Here is a 24,618-nt window from a genome sequence, read left to right on the forward strand (position 1 = left end):
CTCAGGACAATCTGCTTCTTCCAATTCGAAGGGCCAGCAGGCGGAAGAAAGGCCGACGAGACTGCGGCACCTTGCGGCGACGGGCCTCCACGTAGACGACGCCTCCGCATAATACGCCGCATGGATACATAGGCGCCATCGTCGTTCACTTCTTGACTTCATCCGCGAAGCGAACATTTTCATTTTCATCTAATCACCATCAACTCATACCCCCATATATATGCCCTGTGGCAAAAAAAAAAAAAAAGCCATCGTGGCTTGTATATTTCTCCGCAACCGGAAACTCCAAAGACCAGAAATAAATGCGTCCACATCCCTCACACGACACATAATCACGCGAGGGAGTGGCCAAAAATGACTGAGCCGTCTGTAATGCCATCAGCCCCACGCAGAGACCTACATGTGTCCGTTTTAAAGCAGCAACTTCAAAACACATTGTACAAAATATTATCCTTAGGAAAGCACCATTATCGCATAGCCGTAAGACAACAGCTGCCGCTTTAAGGTGTATCACTGTGGAATGTTTGTCATTTATTTTTTGGTGCTGCATAGAGGACGACACATGCTTATGACGAGAAGGGCTAGCAAGACGCATAGGCTCTTGGTCATACAGGCCCTCTGTATACGATGATGTATTTTTTTGAAGCGCCTATGGTAGACGAAAAAGGCTTATTTAAAAAGCGCAGCCGCAGAAGAAGACGACGATCTCAGTCGCATGCACAGAAGCCACAGGCCAGAACAGCCAGAGGTCGGCGCCCGTACATTCGTCATGCCCCGTCCCAGCTCCGGAAGTCATAGCCCCCCCGCAAACGAGGTGAAAGGGCCGAGAACACTGTCTCATCCCTGCACTATTAGGGAAGTGTGGGCCTCCAACCTGGACAAGGAGTTCGATATCATTATGCACTTGGTCCAGAGGTACAACTACGTCGCTGTTGACACCGAATTCCCCGGTGTTCTTGTCACGCCACCAGACCAGCTCCAGCCATCTCTGTACCAGTACAGCCTGGTGCGAGAAAATGTCAACTTGATGAAGCTGGTTCAACTCGGACTTAGTTTTTTCGACGAGAACGGCCAGCGAGCGCCAGAGTGCTGCGCCTGGCAGTTCAATTTCAAGTTTAACGTGGAGGAGGACGCCGCTGCGGAAGACTCCATCCGCTTTCTGAGGGAATCAGGCATCCAGTTCCACAAGCACCAGCGACATGGCATCGACCACAACAAGTTCGCCGAGCGGTGCACCACGTCGGGCGTCGTCCTCTCAGACACTGTGAAGTGCCTCGTCTTCCACGGAGCGTACGACTTCGGGTACCTTCTCAAAGTGCTGACGGGGCAGGATTTGCCAGAGAAGGAGTCTGACTTCTTCGAGCTACTGGGCCTGTATTTCCCGGCGATATACGACGTCAAATGCATCATGAACGACTGCCCCGGTCTCTGGGGAGGCCTGCAAAACGTCGCTAACAACCTGGAGGTTGCCAGAGTAGGGAGCCAGCACCAGGCAGGCAGCGACAGCCTGTTGACCGGCGCAGTCTTCTTCCGGATGCGGCAGGTGTACTTTGCGGGCAGAATGGACGACAAGTACTCCGGACAGGTATCTGGCCTGGGTGGAGTCAATTTCAGGCCTCACTCCAGCCCATAGTATATGGCACTTCCCGAGTGAACAGCTTGGATATCTGACAGGATGCCACCGAGGCTGAGCCCGACCGTGAGGACTCTCACTTACCAGAGAATCCCAGCCACGCTGAGCGTGATCGCGATGACTGTTGGTGGTAATGGCAGCTGCTCCTGGTCTGGGCATCCCCGCCGAAATTGGGCGGCTTAGACTGTGTGCTCGGTCAGCGCTGAACCCTGCAGCTGTTTCATCTAAGACCCGCAGCACAGACCTCAAACTGTTTCTCATTAAATTTTTTTGCCTCTGTTAGCGCCATCTCAGGTGCCATTAATTTTGCAGTATTTTGCGTTCTTTATTGCAGTATTGCAAGTATTCTTTATTGCAGTATTGCAATTCGCCTTGTAACCGTAGGATTACTCTGGGTATGCGAATCAAACAAGTATTTACTCAATCGCGTAAGGAAATCTTCATCGCGTAAAGGGATCTTCAGTCTTGTCCGACAAAACGCGTCAGTATGATACGGCCAGTGGAAGTTCATTTGCACCAGGCTCAACTTGCGTGCAAGCGCCTGCTGGGTCAGCGGATGAGTGCACCCCGAAAGTACACCCGGGGGGACGACCGGAAGGACTGGCGCGGAAAGATGCTTTGCTCGTTTCTTTTCTCCTTACGCTACAAAAAACTGGCCGGGGTTGAGCAGTTTCGCGTGGACCCTGAAGGGCCGTGCTGCGCAAGCGCGAGGGGTATTGGATCGCATTGGATTAGATTTGGATTGTATTGGATTGGATTGGATTGGATCCAATCCAGTTGGAGTACGGGTGTGTAGAGAATTTGGTCTGCACATTCACCGGTCTGCGCATTATAGAGGAGTGACGTCATAGCCGCGGCAAACGCAGTGGCGCTGGCGCGTGCCCAGCTGTGCGCCTCCGTTGCGCAGTAGCCAAGCTGACGCTGCGCTGGAGCCGCTTGGTAGTCGTTTCGCGTGCCTCCTGGAGAGCCGTGCTACGCATGCGCGAGGAGCAGTGACTGGACTGGACCCGGACCGGACCGGACCGGACTGGACTGGACTGGACCGGACTGGACTGGCCTAGACTGGACTGGACTGGACTGGACTGGACTGAACTGGACTGAATTGCTGAACCTTCGCTCACGCTACGTGAGCGAAGGTAGCCGAGCTAAGCAACTGCTATTTTTTTGTTTCGGTAAAACGTCACCCAGGAGAACTTAAACGGATCTATGCGGTCGAAACCACCCTAAAGCAGTTATTCCTTCCGCTTGGGCTCAGGTTACCAGACGACCTTTTCATGGCGAACCTGTTTACCTCTGCCCCCCAATGGTACGATCGTGTCCGCACGCCGACAAGTTTAGTTCAGTAAACCTTTAATGAGGTTGGGGAAGGAGTTAAAGGGAGAAATTTTGGTAGAGTCCTCTTTCCGTAGCCAAGAAGCTTGTGCCCTGGCCCAAGTCCTGTCGATCAGCTGCAGGCGGGGGTCTTCCAAGGCCTCGCTTGCCAGGGTCGCCTCCCGTGCACGTTGCTAGTGTATGAAGTGGGGTATTGCTCTCGGTTTGCCATATAACTCGGCAGTTCCATACGGTGCGGAGAAAGGTGGTTTTTTAGTTACATTTAAAACATTCCTCACTAAATCTGTCTGGGAACATAAGAGCCAGCCTTGATTTCTGTGGGAATGTGTTTGTTTGTGTTCTTCTCGGTGTTTGTACATCGTGCGCGTTTAGTGTCATGTGAGATATGGATAGTGTTCTCCTTTCAAGTCTTTTTCTTCACTTGTCCGTTCTCCGTAGGAGTCGTATGGTGGAAGGGCACAGGAGTGGTCTTCGTCGCTGTGGTTGGTAATACTTCTCGCAAGCGGGTCAGCGGTCTCGTTTCCTTCCAGGCGTTCATGTGCAGGGCCCCATGTAATGTACGTACAGTTCAGCTTTCTTGGGATGCTTTGTTTTGAGCTGATGGGTATTGTCCCCGCAATGATGCTTCTGATGGCTCTTATCGAGCCCGCGATAAAAACTTCGAACAAAAACTATGCGCCCACCGCACTTCGCCGTCGTGGAGGGTAGCCGAAGAGTGGGCAATCCGTCCCGCAACCTTCTGTTTCGTTTCATTATCCCGTCAAATATTCCCGGGAAAGGGCGACCGCATCTCTTTTTTCCCGAAATTTGCCTGATGTTAGGCATCACGTTGCACTTTGAGATCTAACGACGTTTGCAGGTACCCGCAGCTTGACGTACAATACGTCATTGCATTACTTTGTCATTGCATGGCATGCCGTTAGGCGTAGGCTACCTGCCATTAAGCTTAACAGGACCACAGCAGATCAATATTTAGGGATAGTGGAATACGCGTGCCACTGAGAGAGGGAAAGAGAAAGACAAGCATTTTGTGGTCTTCTTTTGCCTGTGTAAATACGCAGAGGTTTGTGTCCACAGAGCAGCACCTACGCCAAGGTGTATTGGCCAACGCTTACCCACGTCTTTTATTTTTCGTTTCGGGCCAGTTCCAAAACTTCTACAGTGTTACATAACCATAGAGCAGCAAACGACGCAATGGTGTATTGGACCACGCGTTCCCCGCGATTTTTCTTTTCATTTTCGAGCCCCAAAACTCGTGCCATGCGATCAACGTTACACTAAGAGCATACACAGGTTGATGGGTGAGCCACAGACGAATATTGCCCCCGATTGTGCGAATGCATGTGGCATTAACACCGCTTATGGAATGCTGATTCTCACAGTCTCACCCATGAAAAATCGAAAACAGACGTCGACGCCCACATTATATATAGTCACTCTGCAGGGCTGACCCAGTAAGGAGACACACAGTATACGTACCGTCAGCGATTGTAATGTTGACACTGCCAAATACGGCAAGAAGGGCTGCTTCCTGGCTTTTGTCTTGAATAACGTCGGAGGGGGAGGAGGAATAAACGTGTCTCTAAAGCAGTCAGCTCTAGTGAAGAGCCCTCATTCCAGGACCCCTTGAGTCCGTCCGGCTTCTTGAACTCTCTGCACCAGCCAAAGCTGGTCTTTAGGGTCCGAGCTGGGCAGGGCTCTTTCCCAGTGCTCAGGGGAGGGGAGGGGCAGGGAGGGGGGGGGGGGTTCTTATCACAGCGCCACATGATATGGTAAAGGGTGCCCGGAGCCTCGCAGAAGCGGCATTGCGAGGAGTACAGGGTGGAGGCCAGAATGTGGGCTCTAGTGGGGTGGGGAAATGTGTTTGTTTGGATGCCTCGGAGGTGGCGCTCTTGTCCTTTAGTGAGGCTTTTCTGTGCAGGGGGATATAGTGTTCATTCAAGGCGATAATGCCGGGGGATTTTGTGAAATGACAAGAGGGGGCAGACCTTCCATTGCTCGCCGAAATCCTGACCTGCCTGATGGATCAACTCTCGGGCACGCTGATGGGCAGCTTCGTTGCCAGACACGGCGGAGTGGGCCGGAGCCCAAACAATCCTTACGGAATGTCAATGAGGATGCTGGAGAAGAACTGTTCTGGCAGGTCGTGTTATGCAACCGCTGGAGAAGGTTCTAGATGCTTGTTGGCTGTCTGTGATGATCATTTCTGCAGAGGTTTGTGCAATGCCTAGGGAGATGGCCGCTTCCTCCGCCTGCACCGAGCGGATGGCAGGAATTGATGCGCATGTAATTACGTTTTCGGTAGCAGAAACCCCAGCGGTCATAGCTCTTTTCCCGGGTTATGAAGCGGCGTCTGTATAGACTGTGGCAGAGTTTCGGCTCTCGCATGCTTAACGATCACAATTAACTGAGCACACAGTACTGGCGGTGTTTGGATTACGTCTTTGCCACAAATCGGCTGTCACTGCTGACCCTCTAAAGCAAAATTCCAACATCGCATAAGCACTTCTCACGCTGCAGTGAGTGCGGAAGCATCACTCTCCACCCTTTCTCTTCCTCCACATGTAGACACTTCCTTACACCACTTCCTTACACCAATATGGCCCTACCCTGGGCCATATTGGCCATTCATTAGGTTATTGAGCTTATTCAAACGAATTCAATCTTTTCACATTTCTCTGCTCACACTAGCTAGCACGCGTGTTTTAATGATAGACTTTAAGATACTCAAACGCGAAAAGTTTGGTCTGTCTGTCTGCCTGCCTGCCTGCCTGCCTGCCTGCCTGCCTGCCTGCCTGCCTGCCTGCCTGTCTGTCTGTCTGTCTGTCTGTCTGTCTGGTCTGTCTGTCTGGTCTGTCTGTCTGGTCTGTCTGTCTGTCTGTCTGTCTGTCCGTCCGTCCGTCCATCCATCCATCCGTCTATTTAGCCTTCCGGCCAAAGGTTAAAGCAATTCGTCAAAATGAATTATATGCAGGCAGAACCCTTCCAAACAGCTAAAACGGCTGGCGTTAGTCATACATGTCCTTAATATTTAGCGCAAAGAAAACCCCAGGCACATTTAATTAAGACAAAATGTCAGTAAACCGGTACTCCCAATGTTCTTTTTCAGGGATACACGTAGTGTTGGTTTTTTATGATAGCAAGGAAAACAACGACGCGTAAAAAATGGCGCAGAAAGGCTCCAGTACGTACGAGATGAAAGCAATAACAAAAAAAGAACTTCCGTTCGTGCTGTTACAGGCAGAACACGAAACAGAAGATAAAAAAAAAAAAGTTGCGCGCTGGCCCAGCAGATAGTGCCGGACGAAAATCGCTGATCTCTGAACCGCACACCTCTCTCCCCTCCTCCCTACCCTCTCTCACTTTTTACCTCTTGCCTCAGAGAGAGAATACTTAGGGCTGGAGAAAGAAGTCAAGTGGGAGAAAGAAGTCAAGTGTGAAAGGAGGTTTACTTGGCTGTCCTTTTTCGAGAAGGGGTAATTGGGAGATAGCGCGATGGTAACGCACTACGCCCCTTACTCTGAAGATCCGGGTTCGAATCCCATACTTACTCTTTGCAGCGGCGGCCATTTTCCGTGCGGTACAACAACAAAAACCACGATGACAACGCCAGGGGTAATATTTTCGGTCCAGAGAGTGTACTTCTGCAGAAATAAACTCCACTCTTGAATGGGTTGCAAAAATACACGTTGGTGTAAAAACCTTCGCCACGCAGATTGCTGTGACAACACAAGCACCTGCGCCAGACTCTCACCTCCTACATTTGCAGGATGCACAGAGGAGCTGTCTTTTAAAGTGATGGAAGCGGCAGAAATACAACAGGAAGCTTAAGCTGAGGATAGCCCAGATTAGTCAGGAGGCTGCGTTTGTGCGGCAGATCTAACGCGCCAAAAGTGACAGCATCTATCTGTTCTGGCACTCACTCTGCAACTTTCAGTGGTGCCACTGATGAACGGTGATTTGGAGAAATTTTTGTGTCAGCAAATTATTAATTCTGGAGCAATTTGGAGCACCTAAATGCCAGTTTTGGAGCACCGTGGAGCAACTAGACATGAACTGCTAAATGTGACTAAAGCATCTCTCAACACTGAAAACTGACCAGTATTGCCCAGTAATTGACGTAGAGGTCGCCTAACAGTGTCAGATCGGGAGGAAGGCGCTTCAAGTTGCTTTGCACGCATGCGATCAGAAATGAACCGCACTGCTGAAGAGTAATGGTCCTCTTGTCCTTGCTATAGGGGAAGAATTTTCCAAGGAGTCACTGAAAACGCTTCCTAGTTGGCAGGCTCGAACATGCATTAAATAGCTTTCACAATCGGCTCTCTCAATAGCCCAAAAATAGCCAAATAGCCAATGAAAAAAAAATTTTCCCACCAACCCCAAGACCAATTAGCGCAATTTGGCTATTTATATCCCAGCCTGGCATCCCTCGAATCAACCAATAAGATTTCTTTTTTCACGTATTTCGAAACAGCCGCTGGATGTCACCAGAAGTTTGATGCAAATAAATCCCCTGAGTATACTCCCCCCAATAGCAAAATTGACGCAAAACATAATTTGCAAGGTATTTAGTTCTTTTCTGGTGCGGATAAAAGGCACCATGCCAGATAATAAGGAGTTTTAGCATAGTGGGTACCATCTGTTGACGCTATGGCGGCGAGTGGCGGGACCCGACTGGGCAGGTGCAAATTCATTCCGGTAGGGTGGATTAGTTCTGCGGGCCGGCCTTCGCCATGCCCGCACATTGACTCCACTGAGGGACAACCTCCTCACCCTCCCCGCCCGTGCCTGTGCAGTCGGGTCCCGGCAACCCACCGTCGTGGCGTGAGCCTTCGGTAGCCGCTATGCTAAACTAAAACTAATGACTACTGAAAGCCTACGACAAACCTGCGTGCGGAAAAACAACCTGTGTCTTGCACCTCTTTTCCAGTTTACGAACTGTTGAGGCAAGCCATCGTGTTTTACGTTTACCTTGTGCGCATTTCCACCCTAGATTTTTTATTAGAGAGTCTGGCTGCTTCTCACGGCCCGCTCCACTTGCGACGATCCACTCAGCAAGTCGGGCAAGCGAAGCGGGAGCTTGCAGCTGAGGGCGTCACGCATGCCGCGAAACGGCTCTCTTGCTGGATCTCGGAGCGGAGAGGGCCAGCAACAAAAGCCCCCTAAAACTATCTGTTGTTTATAGCGGGGGGGAAACTCGCCCCGCCGGTAGCGTCGTGGTTATCGCACCAGTCTGGTATTCTGGAGGTCGTGGGTTCGGATCCCACCTGGCGGGCATTTTTTCTTCGCTTTCTTTTTTCTTTCCAAATTCTTTATCGGTTTCAATGACCTACCACAACCTCCCCTTTGCTTTCCGAGGTTTTCTTGGCTGCCAACCCTTATTTCTGTGTTATATATATATATATATATATATATATATATATATATATATATATATATATATATATATATATATATATATACATCCATACTGGTTAGAAGACTGGTATAAAACCAGCAGGCGCTTATGCACACAGAAGGTAATTTAGAGCTCAACCTACATTTTTTGCGCCCCATAGTTCATGCCGGCATACTCAGGCCATGACAACGTAAAGTGATTTGATACAATACTTTTGAGCGTTCGGCAAGGTTACAAAAACTGTTATACCATCTTCTGCCAAAGCCGACAACCCCGAAGGTCTGGAATTTGTTTTCGTCTTGCATTTTCGCTGTTGTGGGTTATTAGCAGCTGGATGTTAACTTTGTTGGAAAGAGTGCTCGATATAGAAGCTGACGCCTAGCTCCGACTCTTCGCCTTCCGCACGGAACCGGCTTCGCAAGGAATGGGGCGACGCCGGCAATGTTTCATCCGGAGCGGTGCCAAAAACTCCACTTTAATTCACGCCGTGAGCTAGTGTATACGATTATAAGTGCTCTATTATGATAAAAAGTTACGCCCACGCAAAATATGATGCGGACAAAGCCTGATGCGCAAATCTCGCTGTGGCTGCTCCTTCCATGCATTCCATTATCAAGGTGATGCGCTGTCTCTTCGGGTAGGTGACAAGCGAAACAGTTGCTTTCAATCAGCTTATATGGGGATGCTGCTTTACAATGCGCGCGGAAGCTCCTTCACGTGGTATTTTTCATATTTCGCGGGTTTTCTTTGTCAGTCATAATAAATAAGTAGGCAATTAGTTCGTCGGTGAAAATACCGCAGTTAGATGCCCCTCGTGGGTACCTACAAGTTCCTCATTGACACTTCAGTGATTAGGACAGTAATTCTCGAGATAGGTAATTAATTACAATTAATTAGTTAAGTATCATTAACAAAAAAATTACTGTCTGCTTCTCCACGTTACTGCAAACATTGTGCACTAGGTATTCTTTGAGTAACGCCATTGCTCTTTTTTTAAACCTTGGTGCACGATAGCTGGGACACCCTGTATAACGAAGAACGTAGCGCCATATATGGATGTAGAAGGCGCCATATATGGGTTGACCAGGCCATATACGGTTGTACTTGGCGCTATATGTGGATGCAATTGAAGCCATATATGGGTTGGACGCGCCATATATGGCTCCACGTGGGGCCACATATGGCCATATTTGGCGACATATATGGGCTGACCACACCACATATGGCCCTATTTGCCCCCATATATGGCAAGTTATAGCCTGATATGAACACATATATAGCTATATATGGCCACATATAATTTATATATGGGCCATATATGGCATTTTCGTAAGGGCACGGAGACACGCTTCGCAGCGCCGCCCGTGGTCGCACTCGCCGCCAATAGAGTATACAGACTTCTGGCTGTGAAAATTTTGTTTATAAATATACTGCTTTGGCATCGCAGCAAAAAAGGCGGTTCAAGATCACGATCAAGATAACAGCAAGAAAAGTACACCTCTCGCGAGATCACAGGTCGCCTTTTAGGTCGAGAGCGCTAGATGGTTCATGAGCTAGGAAGACGTCCCATCTTTGAAGCCGCCTGAGCGAAGGAATACGTGAGGAAAGAATGCAGAGTCCGGAAGAGCTCACCTCCGTTGCTAGGTAACGCTGAGTGAGAGACTGCCGAGCCAGCAAGAAAGAGGGGGCGGCGGCTATGCTGCTAGGCAACACCCGGGCACGTTTCAGCCTCGTTCAGCTCTCTTTGGTCATTCATTGCTGTGGAAGTCGTGTGCCAAATTTGAAAGCCGCGCCGACCAAGGCTAGCGCTCGAGCCCGCGTGTATAAGCTTTGTGCTGAGCACTATTACCTCAGTTGCAACCATGCAGGCCGGTCCACCGGCGCTCTGCTACCGAACAGGCCCGGTTCGGTGGCAGAACGCCGTACTAAAAGAGTGCAGCAGGGGAGCACGAGAAATATCCTGGTAGGGACGCACTCGCCGTCTTAAATTTCGTCCACTTCGCTTCGTTTCCAGGGCGACCTGGCATAGAACGCAGCGATCGTAACGATCAGTACCTACAACGTACCGATCCGTCCGTATCAACTTCTCAGCATTACAGACATCAACGTAACCAAGTAAGACACGTTGGTACTACATCCACCTGCCCGTCGGCAACCATACCGTCTTTGCCTGGAACAAATCGTGTGCTCTGGGTCTTTGCTAATTCGTATGTACGTAAACACCTCTAACACAACTATAACGTTGCCTTGGTAAACCAACAATATACAAGAATCACCAAGGGGTAGCAACCCGCGTTCGCGCTAATCACGAACTCAACCCGTAAAACTGGATGAGTCGATGCGGAGATATATGTATACCCAATGCCTGCTTGTATACGTTTTTTGAATACGAGTATCGATGTGAAACGACATGTTTTTTATAGTTTGAAACGACAATTAAACTTGATGAAAATTCACATGCCGAAACAAAATCCTTGTTCAATCCGTTCTCTTGTTGTTAGGAATGTTTAGAACACAGACTGTACACACTTCCACAAATGTTGCCCCTTTTCGCTGCACACTTTCTTAAAATTACGTCATGGCGCTTTCGCGATTTCGGCGCATCTTGCCGTGCAACGTTCTTGGGGCAGCGCAAAAGTAGCTTTTTTTTACAAGAGTATTGGTTTGGGCGAGTTGGTACATAGCGACGTATCGAAGCGCAGCAGAGACGAGGACAGGAACACAGAAGGCGACACACAGAGCGCTCTGTGTGTCGCCTTCTGTGTTCCTGTCCTCATCTCTGCTGCGGTTCTATACGTTTTTTTTTACACTCATCGATCATACGTCGCCCTGGCACCCAAATAACGGGAAATACTAGACATATTCATAATAAAAGTCTACAGAAAAGTTCAGTGCCCTTCCATTCTGTGAAGAATGATGACCTCAGCGTGCGCGACTAATATATGCTTTGACAGGGTCGTTAGTCCAAGGGGTGCACGAAGCAAAACACGTCTGGTTTGTAATTTGCGATCGAGCATGCTTCCTGGCTAATTACCTGAATCAAACTTTAACAAACTAGAGTTTTATACCAGTGGACAAATACGAGGCTGTCCCTCTCCCTCCCGTAGTCGCCTACGTGATGAGAGCAGACGAGTGTTTACAACATCACTGTGAACCGTGTAATTTAGAAAAGTAAATAAAACTCGGCGTAACGTTAGAGTCGTTTTAGCGGCTAATTGTCATGTAATTTGTTTCGAGATAGTTTCAATGAAACAAGAGTTAGACTCACGTCCTGCAGTGATACTCCCTCCGAAGATGGGCGTACTTCAATGTGCAGCAATCGATGTGAGAAAACCATTTTACGAAGACCAAACTTTACGAAGACCTCTAAACACAAATGCATTGCTGGAAAGACATTTTATAGTGGAAATATAAGCCGTCTTATATTAAAATATGAAGGCTGTATGACTTTTTATTTGTTGTTAGTTTTTCCATACGCGAGGGTGTCAGTTGTTTTACGTCCCTGGGGATTTGATTGGGCGCCGCAACGGGGCGTTACGCTCGCGTGCGATTCTTGTCTACATTGCTCTGTTGCCCGAGACGATCTGCTGCGTTCTAGCCATAGACAGCTTGCTATAAAAAGCATTGGGCCTCCCCATTCAAACATCCACTTCAAGTCTTTTTCAAGGCCGTTTCTCGCCGTTTCTCGAAGAATTGCCACTAGTCGTCACGTCCTCTCCAGAGTCTAGGTTCACACACACACACACACACACACACACACACACACACACACACACACACACACACACACACACACACACACACACACACACACACACACACACACACACACACACACACACACGCACGCACACGCACGCATACACACACGCACACATACGTGCGCGCGCACACACGCACGCACACATACACGCACGCACGCGCACACACGCACGCGCCCACACACACGCATGCACACATACATGATACACGCACGCACAAGCACGCGCCACACACACACACGCCCACACACGCATGCACGTACGCACGCACACGCGCACGCGCGCGTACACACGCGCACACATACACGCACACACGCATGCATGAACGCACGCACACACACACACGCACGCACGCACACAAGCTCACACACAGATACGCACACGCGCACGCACGGGGGAGGGGGTACTGTAGAGTTGGGTACTGTAGAGTTGAAAATACATTAAAATTTTGACTTCACTTGACTAGAAATTAAAATATTGACTTGTACATACATTAAAATTTTGACTATTCCTGCCCCCTTTTGTTTTAGAAAGGTGGTGGGGGTACTCGTGCTATCAGAAATTGCCGATTCCAGATTTTTTAGTCATTTGCATTAGAGATATCTTTTACGCTTCCATGAATTCTAGTGGAAGTAGGAAACTATTTTTGCTCGCATTAACCTGTTCCGTCCTGGGCAGCTAACTTGTAGAAACAAGCCATGAATATAATTTTGGAATTAAATTCCTTGTACGTATGAATAATGCGACTAGCAATGACACAATTTACACAGAGGCGTAATCATCAGGATTAACACAACCAAAGATCCCAAACTGGCATCCGAAAGCAACATGGCATGATTCAAAATAAAAGTTGAAGTTAGACATTTGAAGTTGGAAGTTAGACATTTGATGTTAGACATTTGAAGTTGAAGTTAGACACACTAGTTGAAGGTCGACATTTGTGATTAAACGCGCATGCATACTGGTATTTAAAAAAGAACAAAAGACAGTTAAGTATTTGTTATAAAAGTGTCAGGTTAGTTTTCAATGAATGGCAAGTAGAGATCAATTTGACTGCAAGAAACCGATCCTTCTATAAAGAAATGGCTGATTAGGCAGGGGCTTTTTCTTTCTCCAAAAATAGTGCGAGACATCGGTAACAGGAAGTTGTATTTGGCTGCAAACCTGGCGGCATTGTTATATTGTAAGAAAATACGCTCAATTACTTCAAAAGATAGTTGTGTATGTTGTAACTTTAACAGCAAAATTTATAGCGTTGAAATAAAATTTAAGATTTAATTAGGTAGGAGTAGATCATTTTCATTGGAGTGGCATGAGCGATTTGTAACGACAAGAATGGCTTGATTTTGAATGCTCGGAATAGGCAATAAATGACAGCTATGCGTGTATCCCGAACACGGGCGATATTTAAAAAAAATGAATATTTCAGTTATGATTGTTCGCATACAAATACAAGTATCTCACGAATAATTTGTTCGCATCTATTTCCCACCGCAGATGTTTTCAGTTACGTTTATGCCTTCATTTTAACGTCTTACACATTACGATTGTTTGATTGCCTTCTCTTCAATTTTCAGTCCTTTCCGTGGCGTTTATTCTTCAGCCAACGGCCCTGCTAACCATGCGATCTCTTAGCTCTAAAGTACTTGTCAAGCTGACCGTGTTCATTATTCAAATGAACCCGCCGGATAGAAAGAAATCCTGTAGGAGTCGTTTGCTCGACATGCTCCCAACTTTGACATCGCACAAGCCCAGTGCCGAGCTTCCTTTCGCTCTGACATTCCAATTAAGCTCAAATTTTGACCGACTCCACTCCGTGTTCGGCCCTTTATTGTGCTGCAAATACGCTCTCCTTCTTCGCGGGGCCCACCTTTCCCGTTCGCTCGTCCAGCTCGTTTCGAGTTATGCCTTCCACTGCCGCTGATATTCGAAATTTTCCCGGGCGCATACTCGCCCGCCTCTCTAAGCCCAAGTACGAAAATGAGACGGTAGGAGAAGAGCGCTGGGCGCAGCCTGCCTTCCTCTCGCAGGCTTCTCTCGCTGCAGTCCCCCGGGCGAACCGAGCCCGAGGTGGCGCCGTAAAAGTGCAAAGCAAACCTGGTGGCAGAATTTGCGCCCCTATAATCGCCTGCTCCGAAGATAATTTGGGAAACTTTGCGAGCTCCCGGCCGTGATCAGTATTCCGTGGCGGCAGCAAACCACGCGGAGTATTTTTCTGTTCTTTCTTTTGCTTTTTCCCGCGCTCCAGCTCGGCGCGCTCGGCGTGTCGATTTGAAAGCGAAATGCGAAGACACGCTTTGCATCCTAATGGGGGAGCGCGCGACGGAACAGGTCCGTCCCCGGCGTGGGCCCCAGGGCGCGAACGGCGAGCAAACATCCCAGCCCAGCGAAATCCAATGAGCGCCGCCTCCATCAACACTGCGCACGGGGATTTAGCACCAAATATCTGTATTTTTGCCACCACCGGCAGGTCTGGGCTATCGCGGTTTGAAGGGCGCAGCTTATCAGTCAGCGCCTGCGCAGGGGAACCGGCCTGCCCAGAATTACCTTGCATCCATTTTTTGGCTGACGCGTTTAATACAAAACAAACAGAAAACGACACTCGAGGCACTGCCGAGGGTTGCCAGGGCGAAGTTACTCTCGGCCTCTCATGGCGATTCATGATGGGCTGTTCAACACAGAGAAAGAAACAAAGTTTATTCTTACAAACACGCATGCAATTAAGAAATGTGCTTTAATTTTGTTATGTGTATGAATATAAAATAGTATGCTTGTAGTTGCACCTCAAGGAATTAGCTTGCACCTACTATGTCTTTTTAAGGTAGCCTGCAGTGCAGATCCACCCATTCATCCTCGGCACTACCGTGTACGCCGCTGTAACATTTGATCTAATTCAACCTCTTGTCAATAAACAGCACGGTCGTTACGTTTCCACGTCAAGCCGCATGCCAGATTTTTCGCTCCATTTCATTAGACGTCTGGCAGCAGTTCAGTGATGATTGTATGTCAGAGCACTTAACAAAAACATCTTTTGCTAAGAACGAGCTAAGAACGAGGAGACCCCCCCCCCCCCGGGCTGTCCTAGATGAATGTTAGCAAAGGGGAGTTCTCTCTCTCTCTCTCTCTCTCTCTCTCTCTCTCTCTGACACCCATACGTGCACACACTTGCGAAACAAACGACATTGCGAGTCCCGCCAACCAAACACTCGCGCTGACGCAGCGCAAGCTTTTGTGTCGCTAAATTTCCATTTTCTACGCTGATTTCTCTGTTTTAAATTGCTCATTCACCAGGAAAGCGAGCCGTAACGCCGAATAAACTAGAACATACAGATTATTTGTAATTGTTTCTTTCCTGTGCTTCGGTGAATCCAGTGTATACTATAGTTCGGACATGGGCACACACAGCTACGAGTGCTTCGCGGACCAGACGGGAAACACGTACGTCAGTGTCAAAAAAAAAAAAATAACAAATAAACGAGAGTCATGATCTCATAAAACCTACCTTTAGGTTCCGCCGCTGTTCCGGTAGCCAGGTATTCCCCCGAGAGATTGTCTTCGAAGTTCTAGCGGTCCATTGAAACCTCCAGACAGGCCACTTCAATAACTTGAGCCGAGAGGCTATAGGATAGGTGCTCTTTACTACGCCCACGGCTGCACGCGAAGTGCGGGTAGGCAGCAAGGACAACAACTCACGGGTTATATCAACAATACGTTTCCTTTTTTTAATGGTAATGTACATTAAATTATACACACTCAACGAATGTCCAGGGAACGTTGCTCAATGGCGACGGAAGTGACACCGCCTTCCAATAATTGATAATAGCAATGACAATAGCAATATTTCTTTTTTTATGTACACACAAACGAAATGTACACGAGGTATGCTACAGCTAGGCGAACAGAAATGGCGTGACGAATGAACGTGGAACATGAGCATACACCTGCAATGTACGCCGTATGAAGTGTTCTGTCAGCGTTGACCCTGTCGGTTGTGCGAGGTTGAAAACGCAGAGAAAAAGAGAGACGGCGTGTGTGTGTCTGTTTGTACAAAGACGCAATTCACTCCAACAGGGGTTGCAAACTGTTGGCCACTTGTGATATGTTCCTTCTTCTGCTACCAGCGTTGCACGGCCAGCGGAACAGCGAAAACTGGCACACATTCGAAGGCTCGGCTTCGAGGGCCAGGGCGCGTACGCCTGTGTTGCATTCGAGACAAAGTGAATGGGCTCTCGCTGAGGCGTCTCAGCTGTGGCAATACGTATGGCTTACGAGGGTAACGGGCGGCCCGGAGCCTGCAAAACGCTCCCCGACTGGCCGATCACGTCGACAACCCGACGGCGACTCCTCCCTGGCTCGTTCCGTGTCGCGCAAAGGCCCGCACGGCCTTGCTACCACAAGTCTCTCAAGCTGCACGGTCGGCCGACGTTCTACAGGCCACGAGCTCGGACTCCGCAGGAGTATTAGCTACTGCTTGCGGTGTACATGGGGAGAAGGATTAGCCACGGGAACTTCACGAACGTAATACCGACAATCGAGTGTATTTCGGGTATCGGCCTACTGGAGACAGAAGAAAAAAGCTCGCTCCACCAGAAGGCGGCGTGAGATGTCGCACTCCTGGGCGGTGCTTAGTTTTCCTTCTATACAAGAAACACGGAGCACACGAAACACATTATGCACAAACTTCGTGATGACTTATAAAACGATTGCTGTACAGTGAATGACCTATGCACGAGCAGTATGTCAATGCTACGTTGAGCAAGTGCACAGAAAATTTCCTTCTTAGAGCGCGTTCTGTGGATACTCGTCACTTGAGCCAAGGCAAACTACCCGACCGGCAACAAACGCATAGTTCGCTCGCGCGTTGTTTCTTTTTCTTCAGGGGAGAACAGTATTAATGCGTTTTCTTTTAGCTCGAATAGCGCGCGCACACACTCACTGTTTACATTTCCGCCAACAGGATTTCCCTAGAACGCAGTTATTCAGAGCTGCGTTTCTTACGTCCCTTCATCGCATACGAAATGCTTGCTCACGCCTTTGACGTTATACTTTCATGCTGCCCGCCAAACGGTAAATGCGCACATAAAGCAGCCCTTGCCTTTGGCCAACAGTAGACGGGCCCTCAATACCGAGCTTTTCATGGGCGCTACGACGCCGCGAGCGTGTGAGCGATGCAATGACACGTTGAAATAGGTCAGCCGGGGTACCGACACCGCGCCACGCCACGCATACAAATGGCGGAAGGGCTCCTCGCCAGTGCTCGGGCTTGAGCCTTTCCAGAACCGGAGCGCGGACAGCCGGAGACGGGCGCAGTCTCGAATCACGGCCGCTCTTGGAGAGGGCGCGACCTGCCACGAGGTGGCATCCGGCGTCCCGAGAGACCGCCGGTGCACCGTCCTCAGACGTGCCTTCGTTTGACAGCCCCAAAAGGAAAACTCGCAACTTCCGCTCAGGCTAGACGTGAAAGCAGAAAGCCCATTGCCACTGGGCAGCTCGCACAGCAGCACTGGACCCTTGGGGGCGGGTGTCAGGCCTGGAAACTGCCCTTCTTTCTGGACAACGCTGACGCTTTTATTACAGTAAGCTCCTGCTACAGGAGAATCGAACATTTACGTTGCGATTACATCTTAAAGACGACGGAACATTAAACGTAGCCATAACAAGCACAGACTTAACCACCACTCGTCACCAAACGTACAAGGGATATTTCTAGTGTGCGGGGTGTGTTGTGCAGTGTTGTATTCGCGAATTTGGGAGGGAGGGGGCAACGAACGGTGAGCATGATTTCGCACAATAGCAGGCACGTTCAACAATACACACAAGTATGTAAAAGTATTGCAGAGTAAATCGCACGAACATCTGTGGAAATAGTTTTCAGTTATGGAGAAGTAAATGGCCGAAGGCGTAGAAATTCGTTTAGCAGAAGCCTTTCGTTTCCATTGATTCCTCATCTAAACACTTTCAGAAACATTTGTTTTCTTACATATAAAATGAAGATTATGGTGTCGTTAAAGTAGACAAGACAGAATAATTGTAACTACGCACGCTCAGCAAAACAACGCCACAATAATCTCCCTGTGTGTCCCATTTTCTTCACTATCTCTCTCAGTCTTATTGACGTGAAAACATTTTCATTGGTATCTGACCAATGTCCACTGTTCCACGTTTGAGCACAAAATAGGTGTGCTATCGCCATTCTTAGGCGCGTTCATGCTGGTCTGTACATTACATACACAGAGTACAACACACGCTCTGGTAGTCATCTCTGGGCGCAAAAGAAAAAGAAAAGGCCACTACATCAACTGCTCCTAAGTAACTTACTGCTGCAGAACACGCTACAAGTGGTGTCAAAAACACCACTAAAACAGGGAGGCTTAACGCAACCGGTCATGCGGCTTAGAATTTTCTACGGTGCAGGCTGCCCCCACGTACCGCCTAGTTAGTTAAAAGGCCTCAGTGACCTCTCTGTCCCTTTTGTCGTTATTCACCCTTGCGCTTAGATGGAAATGAGAAAGGCAGCCGTAAAAACTCATGCATGGCTACGGCAGCGCACTCTTTGGGTCAGTATCTAACAGCGCTATGGTGTTAGCCTCTGAATGAAAGCATGGGGCTCTGCAGGACGTATATGGCGCGCCAAGTGTGCTGACCAGCGGCGCCCTCGGCTCGTGCGCATGATTTGGAAGTCGGGCGCCCCCTGCTGCCCAACGTGCCGGGCAAATGAGCACGAATCCGGGCGGAGGACTAGACGGAAGATGCTGAAGGCGCACCGGACACGTCGGGTGCCAGCAGGGAACCTCCTCAAACATGTGACAGCGGCAACTGCTTACCGCCATGGCTGGATAACTGCCCAATGTGGCTTACTGGACTCATGGACTGTTTGAAAGTTCGCACATGGGGATCTGGAAAATCGCCGACGCCTCCACCGGCCACGCTACGACCTCGGCGGCGACGCCCTCCGCAAAGTCTGGCGTAGAAGTTCCACCAGGACTCGAGCGTCTTGCCGGACCATATCCAGAAGCCAGATGTGATGCCCACGACTAGACACATGAAGTACTTGACCATGAACATGAAGAAATGTGGCCTGGGGGCTTCGTTGTTGCGCGGGCAGGGGCAGCGGAGCCGGCGCAGCCAGGGCTCCCGGTAGTGGTGCTCGTAGAAGTAGCAGGCAATCACTACCGTTGCCGGCACAGTGTAGAGCACCGAGAAAATACCGATGCGGATCATGAGCTTCTCGAGCTTGTCGGCCTTGGCGCGTGCTTGGGCCCGGATCACGGAACGGATGCGGAAGAGCGACACGAATCCAGCCAGAAGGAAGGAGGTTCCCAGAAGCAAGTAGAGGCAGAGCGGGCCAAGCACGAAGGCGCGCAGGTTGGTCAGGTCCTGGTTGCCCACGTAGCAGACGCCGGCTACGGAGTCACCGTCGACGGCGCTCAGCAGGACGGCGACGATGGTCTTGACGGTGGGAACGGCCCAGGCCAGCAGGTGGAAGTACTGCGAGTAGCCCGCAATGGCCTCGTTGCCCCACTTGAGGCCCGCGGCCAGCAGCCAGGTGAGCGTCAGGATGACCCACCACATGGAGCTGGCCATGCCGAAGAAGTAGAGCAGGATGAAGACCAGCGTGCAGGCGAACGGCCGGCTGCTCACGTAGTAGCGGACCACGTTGCCATCGCAGGCGATCGGCTCGTGTCCCATGGCCAGGCGCACAAGGTAGCCGACGGACACCATGAGGTAGCAGAAGGAGAGGAAGATGATGGGCCGCTCGGGGTAGCGGAACCGCGCCGTGTCGATGAGGAACGTGAGCACCGTGAGGCTGGTCGAGACGCAGCAGAGCACGGCCCACGTGCTCACCCAGTACGTGGCGAAGGTCTGGTCGTAGCCGTTGAAGTACACCATGCGGCAGGGCAGCGCGCACTCGGGAGGCCTCGATGACAAGCCGCGGGCGTAGAAGTGCGGGTCCGACGTGTTGATCAGCGGCGCCTGGCACGGGCACTCGCAGTCGGTGGAACTTCGACCCGGCTGCCGCTCGCGTTGTCGGGGCCTCGTGCCGCCACCCCGGGGCTTGCTGGGCGGAGGCGGTGCGGCCACTAGGCTGGTGTCGGCGCTGTCGGGGCGCGCGCCTTCCTTGGCGTCCATACACAGTTGGTCCTGGTCTCCGTACTGCGGCAGCGCGTCACAGTTCATGCGCTCGGGCCACGCGAAGCCGTACTGGCGCATGATGGGAGCGCAGCCCGCCCGGGCACGCTCGCACACGGACCGGCAGGCCGGCACGCTGCCCGAGTACTCCTCCATGCAGATGGGCGTGTAGAGCGAGCAGAGGAAGAACTTGAGGTCGTCCGAGCACTGGATCTCGACCAGGGGCCAGAACTGGTGCACCTCCATTCCGGCTTCGTCCTGGGTGTCCTGGTTGAACTGGTTCGGCATCGAGGTCTGGTTGTAGCCGATGCCCTTGCACATGGGGATGGTGATGTCCTCGCATCGTTCTCGAGACCAACTGCTGCCAGCCGAGGCCAGCAGCAGCAGGACGAGCTGGTGCAGCCGCATGGCTCAGCGATCCCGCGTGCCGAGCCGCTCACATGTCCGTCCGTTGCGCGTGCGGCCGGAGACGGCTGCACCGGCCACCTGCAAAAAGAACGAGAAAGCCATACAGCTGCCGGCGACAAAGAACTCGCACGCTCCTGAGCTAGCCGCCGGAAGTGGCTAAATGGGGTCCCAAAGGGCACCCAGCGCCATCCTACCCTCTCCAACTTGAAGATACAGCCCGCTGTCGTGGCTTGGGCCACTCGTAGTACTCGACTTAAATTGACGACAGGAAAGTTGACGAGAAGTAGCCCGTGTAAGTAGCTTACGCTTGACAATGCAACAAAAAAAGTGCACTTGACCGATTAAGGGCCACCAGAAATAAGCATAAACGGGGAGTACACAAGCTAGAGTTTCCGGAGCAATCACCCTCCATTATTGTATGTTATTTGCACTGCACTGTAAAAGAAGCGATAGAAAAATTTAAGAAGGTAATGTATTAAGTCTAGTCTGCGCTTATTTATCACCCTACTTCACCGTATTTAGTTTAATAACGTCCCAGCCCCCTGGCTGGGATGGAACAGACATTTCCACGCGCACACGCACACGTTCGGAAGATTAACAAACAGTCAACTACTTTTTCCGGCGCGACAAAAACAATTCCCAGTGTAGCAAGTCTAGCTGCGATTCTATGGATGTCAACAGCACAGTGTAACTAGTCTTTCTTTTGCTTTAACTACAGGAACAACCGCGTGACCAGCGGTCTCGAATCACGTTCTGCACTTATCCTGCAAGCTACTATCCGTTTCTTGCGCTTCTTAGTCAAAAGCGCAGATGGAAATATACTTCTCTATAACACAGCTTTTGTATTCTCAGCTTTATCTTGCCTCGACCGAGCGGGGTTTGAACTGCGGCGTTCTGAAGTCTCCGCCCACCCCTTTTCTTGTCGTAACATTCTTCCAAAAAGTTTGTTTCGGCAGTTTTCAGATGTGACTATTTGAAGTAGAACTACTAGTAGCTGTTATATACAAGTGTGTCGCGCACTGTACTTCTTTTATTGAAGGCTTGTTCCCTATACGTAAACTTCGAAAAGCAACCAAAAGGCGGCTTATTGCGCGAACTTGTTTTTCGTAATGCGAACGGGCTCATGACCGCTTTTGTGTCATGTATTAGGCCGTACGTTTATAACCGTTAAACACATTCAATAACATTTTGGCTTAAAGGGGCAGACAACCGATTTATGGGGAGTGAATGTTCTTTAGCTTATATGAAAGCCAGCGTTTTGTATAGTGGGGTAAACACAAGTAATTTCTATATAAATTGGTGGAAATAATTTTGATTCGGCCCTAAACTTCCCGAAATCGCAAAGGTGACGCTATGTGGTGTCTAAACGGGACACTACCGTACGTATACCACGGCCTCCGGGATCAGCTGCTGGTGCACCGGTGCGCCGGCAGTTGATCACAGAAGCGATGCGTATACAAAGTAGTTCAGACGATTTCAATGCGTCATGTAAAAACCGCTCAAGAGAATAGAAAGGACAGCATTTTATTATTTTTTTAGCCGGGGACAACTTTTTAGGTACCGCTTTTTACCTCGCGCAAAGTTAAAACTATGTTGCCACGTGGCTCACTGCCATGGTTGCCAGCACTCGATTTGCAGCACACGTAAGTAAGTAATAGTTTATTTTTCATAAACTGTACAAGGTTATGGGGAAAGAAAGGGAAAAAGTTGCACATAAGCAACTTGACTGGCCCTTACAACCCGTGCAGGCAGATCAAAAAATTCTGCTTTCGAACGTTCTGTAGCCCTATCGGGAAAACCGTTTCGGTTCAAGGTGTTTAATGTGACCCCCTTTTTTGAGACAGAGCATGTACTCCGCAAAAATCGGTTGTCTGTGCCTGCAATCCCCAAACCCGTCTATTATTTGTTTATTCGCTTACGATTATTCCGTACATTATCATTATCTTTCCGCTTAGTGACGCTTTCCGCAGTGTTCTTGCTCCCAATTTTTACGGCCCTTAATTAGGCGCGGAGGAGCTTCATTCAGAGGAGGACGCAGTCATGAACACCTACGCGAGGGAATCGGCAACGGTGTGTTTCCCTCAGAATTACCCACGCGTTTCTCCGGCTGGGCGCTACCGAATCACTCAAAGTGACGCAAATGGCTCTGTTTTCACCAACTGAGGATGCGGAGAAGCCACAAAATCTTCGAAGACAGTTCGGAGATAATAAAAGCGGACGTTCTAATATTCTAGGGGCGATTACTTAATGCGCTACCCAGGGCCCAACCACATTTCTACCAACCAGTGGCGTCCAGTGATTTCTTTGGCTGGTCTTTCGTTAGCGGCCAACAAATTTTGAAACGACAGCTGCGGCCAAACAGCGCGAACGGTTCGACAAATGAGTAGAGGTCGAGGCACGTAAAAGCTGGGCCGCGTCCGCAATCGAAGGCGACAGGAAATGTGTTCTGGACGGTCATGCAGGGACCGGGCTCCGGCGAGTCGCGAGCATTTCACCTGAGGGGCTAAGTCTCAGGCCATTAGCAGTATCTAAGCCAGCCCAGCTTATCTAAATCCCAACTTCCGCGCGATAACAGACACCGGTCAGCAATAGCGGGACAAAAAATCCACGCCCTGGAAGGGGCAGCAGGCGGGCGGGAAAATGTCTGGAGCGGGAAGGGCCCCAGCTGTGCGCCACACGGGAGCCAAACCGCTGTCAACGCAGCCGCAGGCAGCGGGCCTGGCGTCTCGGCCACGAAGCGCGCAGCCTCCGCCTGACCGCCGGAGTGTAGCCAGACGCTGTTGTGAATGCTGTCTCGCGAGGCGTCTCTGCGCTGCCCTTTTCTTCGTCCGCTCCGCCGTAAAACAAAAGCCGGCCAGTCAAGAACGTGCCACAACAGAAATTCTGGAGGATAGAGGAGCATGTCTCGCTACACATGGTCGGTCACCGATCCGCATCGTGCGAGCGTGTTCAGCACTCAGTTATATCGTAATTTCCGATAAGGAATTTCTCTTCCGTACTTACTCCTGTCGAATATTCATCCCTGGTATGGGGCGGCGCCTTGCTCACGCCGCCGCCGCCATCATCATCATCATGAACTAAGTAAGGGGCGGGTTGGCCGGCCGCTATTTTGTGAAACACGGGATTGCACCTACATGTGAATACGCCGTCTCCGCTAATGAAAAGTAATTCATGTAGGGTTAGTTCAGCGATCCATTATAACGAGACAGTAGCGGATGATTTTTTTCTTATTAAGTGGGCATTTTATTAACTTTAACTTTCATCGGAGAACGCGCCAAGAGAAAAACCGTTCTACTACATGAAGCCAGAATTTGAGAAAATACTTAAGCAATGCGAAAATCCATTGGGAGGCGCTTGGTAACTTTCCTGTAAGTAGCCGTCAAAGGCAGCAGCTACTGTAAGCGTCGCGCTTCCACAGCAATATTAGGAAATGTTCCAGACGGCTGGAGTTGGGTCATAGTCGACACTGCGCCAACTGACACAATGCATCTAAGCACTTCTATTCAAATGTGTGCACCCGTGCGCTGGTGGATCGCTACCATTCGTCTCATGCATCCTCTCTTTCTTTTTCCTTTTTTTTTCGTTTTCCCCGTGTGCATAGTATACAGGTAAAACCCGATCAACGAAGTCACCAGAAACCGCGAATTATTTCATTAAATCGAGAACTTCTTAAAATCGGGACTGCCGATAATTAAGCAATGCGCTAAAAGTACTCGGTGAAAATCACCATCATCATCATAATCATCAGCAGCAGCAGTAGCAGCCGACTAGGTCCACTGCAGGACGAAGGCCTCTCCCATTGACCTCCAGCCACTCCTGTCCTGCGCTGCTCGAGTCCACAGTTTACCGCCGAATTTCTTTATTTCATCCCTCCATCGGATTAATGGCCTTTCCCCTTCTTCTAGACCCATCTCTTGGTATCCACTCTCTTGCACTAATTGTCCACCGGTTGTCGG

The 24,618-nt window shown here is 49.9% G+C and overlaps 1 protein-coding gene and 1 pseudogene across 2 annotated transcripts in view; one reads left to right on the forward strand and one right to left on the reverse strand.

Annotated features, from left to right (window-relative positions):
- The first annotated feature begins 769 nt into the window (after positions 1-769).
- Positions 770-1,700, forward strand: LOC144162175 (CCR4-NOT transcription complex subunit 7 pseudogene; annotated as a pseudogene).
- Positions 1,701-15,813: 14,113 nt separating this feature from the next.
- The window catches only part of Fz2 (frizzled 2), a 67,115-nt gene continuing 58,310 nt past the window's right edge, over positions 15,814-24,618 (reverse strand). For both annotated transcript variants that reach the window (XM_077687535.1, XM_077687534.1), the window contains one exon: positions 15,814-20,740. In XM_077687535.1, coding sequence (XP_077543661.1) covers positions 18,920-20,662 — 1,743 coding nt within the window. In that variant the 5' untranslated portion in view covers positions 20,663-20,740 and the 3' untranslated portion in view covers positions 15,814-18,919. The remainder of the gene's footprint in view (positions 20,741-24,618) is intronic.

The sequence above is a fragment of the Haemaphysalis longicornis genome, unplaced genomic scaffold (genome assembly GCF_048455015.1).
Source record: "Haemaphysalis longicornis isolate Haplotype H1 unplaced genomic scaffold, Haemaphysalis longicornis Haplotype H1 scaffold_1, whole genome shotgun sequence".
NCBI lineage: Eukaryota > Metazoa > Arthropoda > Arachnida > Ixodida > Ixodidae > Haemaphysalis > Haemaphysalis longicornis.